Below are 7,872 nucleotides of genomic sequence, written 5' to 3'. Positions count from 1 at the left end.
CAAGACCTGGACGATGGAGATAACTCTGCTCTTAGATCAACATCAGAAGAAATTCATACCATTGTATCTGCTAAGTGCGCAGTTAATCCATCTGTCACAAAGCTCGAGTATGGTGTATATGTTTTTTTTTGTACAATATCAAAAATAAACCGAACTACCAATAATAAAAATAAAAATGAAAATGAAAATGGCTGCCTATAGTTGGGAAAAGCAAAACCATTAAGGAATTGTTTTTTTGTTTTTAATATAAATAAATAAAAAAGTAAAATAAAAATGCTATGAATATGTATTATGTACATTCGTCCTTTAGATACGGGTTAAACTCCATTGAATAATCTCTCCCAACAGACGCAATTGTTGTTCGCGTGCTACGTTTCCAAATACTCGCAACCTACGGATAATATCAGCCTTTGACTGTGTAGGCAAATATTCGCTTCCACACTTATCACACTGTTGCAACAAGTTTTCGCGCTTCACACCACGGCACCGTCCACACTTAAGATCCTGAAGTTGGAAAGACGTAAGCCAGCGCTGTACCTGACCAATCATAAGTTCCTCAATTCGATGCTTATCGTACTCAAAGTGGCAGCCTCGGCAACGCCATGGCTGTACTTGCCCATTTACGGGCCTCAAGCTCTCATCTCGGCAGAAGTCAAGATCAGCTGTATAATTACAACTGGTACAAACCACCCGGTAGACTTTGACATATTCACACGGGTTCCGGAACTGAGCCTCACTGCTAAAGTCACTCATACCACCCATTGCCCTGAGAGCATTGCGCTTAAAGATTCGGACTTCTTTTTCAAGTGTTTTGTCGAGATTGAACACGGCACAAATGAATTTGATGTATTCAAGAGCAGGATTTGTCATGTTGAGATGAGAGCCCGGAAGTTGAGGAAACTTTAAAGCCTCATCTTCGCCAGTTGTATTGGCTTCTTGACGATGTAAGAACTGTGGCAACCAGCGCAAATTACCTCGCATCACATCACTTCTGATATACTCTTGTATATGTTGTGTACGTGGGTTAACTTGGTTGGTATCTCCTGGAACTCCTAAGTGGCCTGACAAGCCTCGGGGGAACTTCTTTTTACTCAAAAGCTCCTGGTGTACAAAACCAGCACAAAGATTTCTGAACATTCCTTGAACAGCAGTGGGAAGGTATGACTGAATGTTCCAAATAGATGTAATCTTCGTGCCTTCGTCTGTGTTGGCGTTAACACAACCATAGTTTGTTTCGTCCATCCACACTAATACATCCCAGTACTCGACCAGATTAAGTCCAATTACTTCAAACACTTGCTTTTTCTCAATTGAACGAAGTATGTACTCGCAATAAGGAAGAGCACTGTCCATAGTTTCTTTGGATGTTGCCAACACAATTTTGTGAAAATTTGCAAATACCACCGTAGCACCTAGTCGCTTAAACTCGGCCACCAGTTGCATAAACACCTTCTTCATCATACCATGTACCAGCGCGTACATGCAAGGATCATACATTCCAGATGTAGGACTAAGTAACCAACGGTGGAGAGTTTCTGTCATGGCTTCTGCCAATTCGATGCCCTGGGCAGCCGCTTGAACGAACCACATTTGAACCGTAGACCGTAGCATCATAAAGGTTTTTTGAGATATGGACCCATCGCCAAATGCAGATGCGATGCTGACGGTACCATTGGCATACTCATCGAGTGTGTGTGCTACGGCATCAAATGCAGTCGCGCCTGAAGTTCCTTCAAGTTCGTTGATGCAAGGTGCTTCTAGAATTGTGTCAAGACAAAGGCGCGAGATGTCAATTTCCACACAAATGTCTTGATATAGACCTGGATTATTGATTTCTGGATTTATCGGTTCTTCTGTTGCCAGCAAGTTTTCATCGTCTTCACGCCCACCAAGATCAGGCTTAGTGGAAGTAGACCACCAAAGAATCATATCGTTCTTTACCATACGACGTGCTATGGCTATATCCGCCATGAATAGATTAGCGTCTTCAGGAATATTGCAAAATGGTACAGATGAGTATCTAGCCTGGGATAATCTTTTGTTGACACTCGAACTTAAATTAAAATAATGCTCAAACATGCGCTTGATAACAGGCTGCACCCAATTGAGGGCGTCAAATCGGTTGTCTTGCTGTAGTGAGAGTAGTGTCATGTAGGGAAACTCATTCATCACGCGTGTCTGCTGAGTAAAATAGCTGGCTGGGCGAGGAGAACTTATAACAAGCACAGTAGGACCTCGTTTTAGATCTTGGTATTTTCCAAGAGTCTTGTTAAGTCCCTTGAATACTTCTCTTTCATTCTTGTGGAAAGTCACTTCAAATTCCATATCTTTTTTTATAGCCACGGTAGTCTTTTGAAGCTCTGATACGCCAAATTTTTGTTCATATATATCGTTATAGATACGTTTGATATTGGGCATCTGTTGGTTTAACTGGCTGCTTCCAACTAAAAACACGCGTGCTTGTGGGAGAGAGGCGCCGATAAGAATAAAGAAATGACGATTATCTGTATTGACGTGATAAAGATAGATGTAATTGAATTCTCTGGGTTGACTGATGTACTGTAGACGAGAATCGCTTCTTGGAATTAAATCATCCAATATAAAGGAGTCTTCTAAGCTGTTACGTCCAGCCTTCTTTTTGTTAACCTCGCACAAAGTACCCAATTCCAACAAAGCTCGTACACCAAGAGGCATTTGTGTTTCATAAACACCTTCAGTGGACGGATCGTTGAAAATGGACGAGAATTTTTTTTGCTCTTCTTGGAATTTTGCTTCTGACATAGAAATACGGAAAAGATTCAAACAGGGGCGTGAGCGTGGTAGTGTACGTACACATCGAGCCATTTCACAGGATGGATTTTGTCGAAATACTTCAGTAGGCTCTTCTTCACGGCTGTTGAGGTAAAATGTTCGTGGAATAGATAACTTGACACAGTGCATTTGTTGCTGTGCAAAAATCCACATTTTGAATTCTCCTGGTGAATCTGTCTCCACAATTTGCACAATTTCCCAAACACTTGAAACTAAAGATCCTGTTTGACGTTTAAAGTAGCCGCCTACATTACTTCTATCACCTGTTCTAACTTGGCCGTACATATCCTTATTCTCTTGGCGCAGAAGACGCTGTCGCTTCCATTTGCGTTTCTGAAATACTAGCCAAGCACTATAGTCCGTATACATGTCTGGCATATTTTCTTGTCGATCTTCTTCAGGAAGCGCTGCGGTAGTCTCTGGTTTCTTGCGCTTCGTGACCTTTGCGAGGTGACGACTAACCAAACTAGCGGCACTGTTATTCATTCTAGGAACATCCAACTCTTCAATATCTCCCGTTTCTACGTTTTCCATCTCGACGTCTGATCCTCCTGTAATGTCTTCAATCATAGGGGTATCAGTAACTGTAAACATATCGGTAATTCGATGCTGTTTAAATTTGTCGTCCTTTGCGGCTACACGCTTAAAAAGCCAGTCAGGATGGCGCACGCGAGGAACTGGATTATTGACTTTCTGCATTGCTGCGGGAATTGTGATTAACTTTTGTATGACACTTCCAAATCGCTCTTTGTAGTATTCCCAGTCCAATATACCACGAATGTTAAAGTCTACGATCGAATTGTCTTTAAGCCACTTGCGCAGAAAGTGCTTTCGTGTACTAGGATCGGAATTGAAGATAGCAACCGGCACAGCACGTTCGGACACAGGTAAATCCAAAGGCTTCTTAGATATAATAAACTTGCATGCCAAACCCTTATCTCTAACCATTTCATCACCCAGAAATTCTGCAAGACGTCTAGCGGTTGTGATGGAAGTAGATTTTTGAGAACCGTATTCTTCCAGCGTCTTTGACATACTTCGATTCTCTGAAATCAGCTCAAAAAGTTCTTCATCGGAAAGTTCTTCTCCTTCACTTATCAGAACATCCAGCCATTGATCAGCTACTTTTGCTACGGCCTTATAGCATTCCTCGAGTGTCTTTCCTTCCAAGAACACCTTGAAAATCTGAGATTGGAAGATTTTAATGAGCTTAAGCTCACCACGGCGCTTAACTTCGAAACCTTTGAGTTCTGCAAGGGATCCGTTTGTGTTAAAGACAGCATATCTCTTTTTAAGCAGTTTGTCTTCAGCTGTTGATGATGGTAGAATCATGGCACGGTAAGGTCCGTCAATTTCGAAAAAGATACTGTTTTCACTGTGAGTTTTGTATTCGAATGTCTCAGGAGAAACAAGATCCTGATACTGGTCGTTGGTAAATTTGGCGTGTACAAGATGGTTCAACATGGTACACGGATAATCGATATTGATTTTTTTACCGTTTTTGAGCTTAAACGAGAAAGTTTCAGGAAAACTTTTGGGTAAGATACACCAAATACCATCAGTATCTAGCTCAAGAGGACGACCTATACGTTCTACAAGCTGACGAGCCATCTGGATGATCTTGGCTCCAGTCAAGCACACAATACCAGCCATTGAAAGTGAATGCCAGCGGGCACCTTTACGCATCACATAACCATAGAAAGAATTTAAAATGACTTTGTGAGCCAGCTGAAGCGAATCGTACAAGACGATCATGTTTTTGGCTTCCGCCATTCTTGTTATTTGGCCTTCTCCTACAGCCTTGTCCATGTTTTGCTTCCATGTTTTATGAAGACCTTTGTATTCGTATCTGCGATCACGGAACGCTCGAACAGTTTCAATATAAAAAGGATTTTCGCGTTGGCAAATAATGGATTCTCTTTCGATCGTCTTTGTCTCATGAACTTTTTTATAAACTTTACGGCAGTAATCGCTCAAACGCTTATTCAGTAAAGTACCCTGTTCAGCCTCAGAAAGTGTATGCCATGGTCGTTTGGGGCCATTTGGGAACTTCGGCGGGAAGCTTTCGATACTCAACTGATGCTGAATCATACGATATTCGTTTTGTTTCGCAGGGAAGTATTCACCACGCCAAGACCATGTCATACGTCGATCGCATGTTTTGTTGGGTCGGTTAAATTCGCATGTAGCGCATGTTGATTCGTCGACCATAGCGTCTGGTTGGAGTCGGTTCGTCAGAATAATATTTGGGTACATTGCTGCAACATCCAAGTGGTAAATTAAAGGCGGCTCATGGCGTAAAGGCTTGTCGCGCAGATCTTCTAATTGGCGTTTGATTTCATCGCGCACTTCGTCGTAATTCTCAATATCTTCGAGATTTTTCTTCTCTTCCACTCGAATTGTGAATTTAAGAGCATCATCTAGTTGATCTATTAGCTACAGAGAAAAGGCAGAAGTTGGGTAAGTCTATCCACAAATAACTGCATTAATAGTGTATTTCCTACTTGTTGTGCAGCTTGTGGCTCTATTTTAAAATCAGTAGGTAAATCGCTTCGGAAAACCCCTGCTTCAAGCGCTTCAACGTGACCTCCAACATATGTTTCGCTCTCCAGGAGATGTCCATCAAAAAATTGGTTGGTTGCTTCCATGTGTTTATTAGGCATAATAACATTCACTTTGAAAGCTTCGACCTAAAAAAAGGAGGTTTGATTTGTTTAGTGTTAACCATATGCATTGATAATCATATCTAGAAATCTAACAGCCTACCATCAGCAGCAATTCACATAAAGTTCCTGTTCCTTTTCGTAGCACTTCATCAGGAACCAAAGGAATAATATTACACAAGGAGAAGATAAAAGGGTGAACGTATTTCATGTAAAGGTAGTATGTTGCTACAGCGTCTGAAACAGAGTATTGGGCGAGCGTCTGTGGCTGCTCTGAAGCAAATCTAATAGGTGCTAAATTAGATTTTATTTTATTACTATTAATGCCACTTTACTTACCTAGTCATGTCTTCTGGATCTAATTCCATAGGGTTATATCCTAACTTAACAGTCGTCACTGCTTTAAGACCCTGACTTCCTTGTGGTAAATAAGAATCACGTTTCACCCATCTAAAGGCATCCATATGACTGGCGTGTTTACACTTATATTCATCCTCTTCATCTTTATATACACCAATTTCCTATACAACATTATTAGTCTTTCAGTTATTTTATTTTTTATTTTACCTTGTACATGTCAATACCATTCGCTTTGGATCGTGCTTCCATGAATGGCCAATCGAAAAAGTCACCGTTATATGTTACATATATATTCGGTTGAGCGGTTTGTATATGTTCGTAGAATCGTGTCAAAAGAGCACACTAACACCAAGAAAAACGATAAATTATTTATTCAATAACTTGTTATAGCTCCTACCTCATCCTCTTCGTTAAAGATTGTGAATGGACCTTCGAATTCGGGTTTTGGCGTGTACTCAAAATCTTCAATATCTTGGCTTACAATTTGTCTATTTGTAATCAAGTAGCCCTATCAATATAACTTTCAGCATTTATAAAATAATATTTGTATTTTGTTATATAGATATTTACTCGTCCATCAATCATATATGAGATCATCATAATAGAATCGTAAGAAGCATCAGGGAATTTGAGTGGCAACTTAGTGGTTTCGATATCGAAAGCAAGGACAACAGGTTCAGGACGATGAACAAGCTCAGGGCGAAGTGATAGAGAAACGGAACCATCGTCTTTTGCAGTTGCAGTATACCAAAGACCTACACGGATATCTGCAAAAAATATGTTCACTAATCATCTCTTACTTTTTATTTGACTTATTATCCTTACCGAGATCAATAGCTACACGGACATAATAAGGGACATCATATTCTCGAATATCAATGATATTTTCCAGGGACTCATTAGGGTTTCTGCGAGAGGCCATGGAGGCAGAGGAATGTTCAGGCTCGTAGTGAACATTATTAGCTTCACTATATAGAGCATATTAGCCTTTCCAAGAAAAAGAAATGACATGTTTTTTTTGTATAAGTATACCTAACGACCTCTGCATATGTATCCATAGCACTGATCTTCGCTTGATTCTTTTTTATTGCTGGTAAAAGAACACGACGTACACCGTACATATCATTCATATTTCTAAAATACAGTTGAATCAATGTGCGTGTGTTTCCTACCAGATGATTAGGCTTTATATATATGTATACAAATGTAAATAATGAAGTTAGCTTTGAATTTTATGCCACACTGAGTCTAAAAGAACATGCCTGGTCAAGATCCTCTTTTTTGACCCGCTTCATCTTTTCAATGGTATTTTCAAATCGGCGTCTCAGAAACTCTTCAACTTCTGCCTCGGTTCCTGCCTTTTTTGCAGATGATATTTAATAAAATGCGTTTTTTTTATTCTTAAAAGAAAAAGAAGGGTTTTTACAGATTTATCTTTGTTTCCCTAATTTACCTTGCAACCAATAAACATGTATGGGCTATAGGCTTGTGTAGTTTTAAAGGTCTCTCCATTGTCATTGAGAAAGTAAAAATCAACTCCAGCCCTTCCAGAAGGCCATTCATCGTCTTTTATGAGGGTCTATTATGCATGTACTTTTTTTATAAATTATCGTCGGGTCGATTTATAGTAGCATACAAGTTGTTTCTACCTCATGCATGTTAAGCATCCAGCCCAATTGCTCGGGACCATCTTCATAACGACTGAAATTGAATTTTGCTTCCAATTCATCTAATGCCTTAACATCATCGAACCGCTGATCTTGGTTGGATGGTTCATTGATAGAATTTGTTGGAAGACCATACTTCTGAGCCGAGTTATTAGCCCGTGTAGATCCCAGTTGTCGGCCTCTTCCCCTTGAATTCTGAAATTGTTTGGATGCACCAAATTCTTTGCCAATCGCCATGGGAAGAGATACACAACACGACAATTTACTAAAAACGCGGTCCAACTTAAAATAAACAGGGTTCGCGTTGTCTGGTCCAAGCGCGTTCCTTTAATTGTGGCTCCGCCTGTGGCTTTCAAGCCGTGACTACACTT

The 7,872-nt window shown here is 40.3% G+C and overlaps 1 protein-coding gene across 1 annotated transcript; it reads right to left on the bottom strand.

The window, feature by feature from the left end:
* Positions 1 to 231: 231 nt before the first annotated feature.
* On the bottom strand, positions 232 to 7,738 carry PHYBLDRAFT_134049 (hypothetical protein; the record flags this gene model as incomplete). Its single annotated transcript, XM_018429614.1, has 13 exons — positions 232 to 3,312; positions 3,397 to 5,247; positions 5,316 to 5,501; positions 5,578 to 5,758; positions 5,814 to 5,995; positions 6,042 to 6,176; positions 6,232 to 6,342; positions 6,405 to 6,601; positions 6,660 to 6,802; positions 6,867 to 7,018; positions 7,076 to 7,192; positions 7,288 to 7,413; positions 7,484 to 7,738. 13 exons carry the CDS (start codon positions 7,736 to 7,738, stop codon positions 307 to 309), a joined length of 6,642 nt encoding a protein of 2,213 aa, XP_018290949.1. The 3' UTR covers positions 232 to 306.
* Positions 7,739 to 7,872: the final 134 nt, after the last annotated feature.

This window comes from Phycomyces blakesleeanus, assembly GCF_001638985.1.
Source record: "Phycomyces blakesleeanus NRRL 1555(-) unplaced genomic scaffold PHYBLscaffold_12, whole genome shotgun sequence".
In the NCBI taxonomy this organism is placed as follows: domain Eukaryota; kingdom Fungi; phylum Mucoromycota; class Mucoromycetes; order Mucorales; family Phycomycetaceae; genus Phycomyces; species Phycomyces blakesleeanus.
Note: the sequence above shows the minus strand (reverse complement) of the source record. Positions and strands in the feature narration are given on the sequence as shown.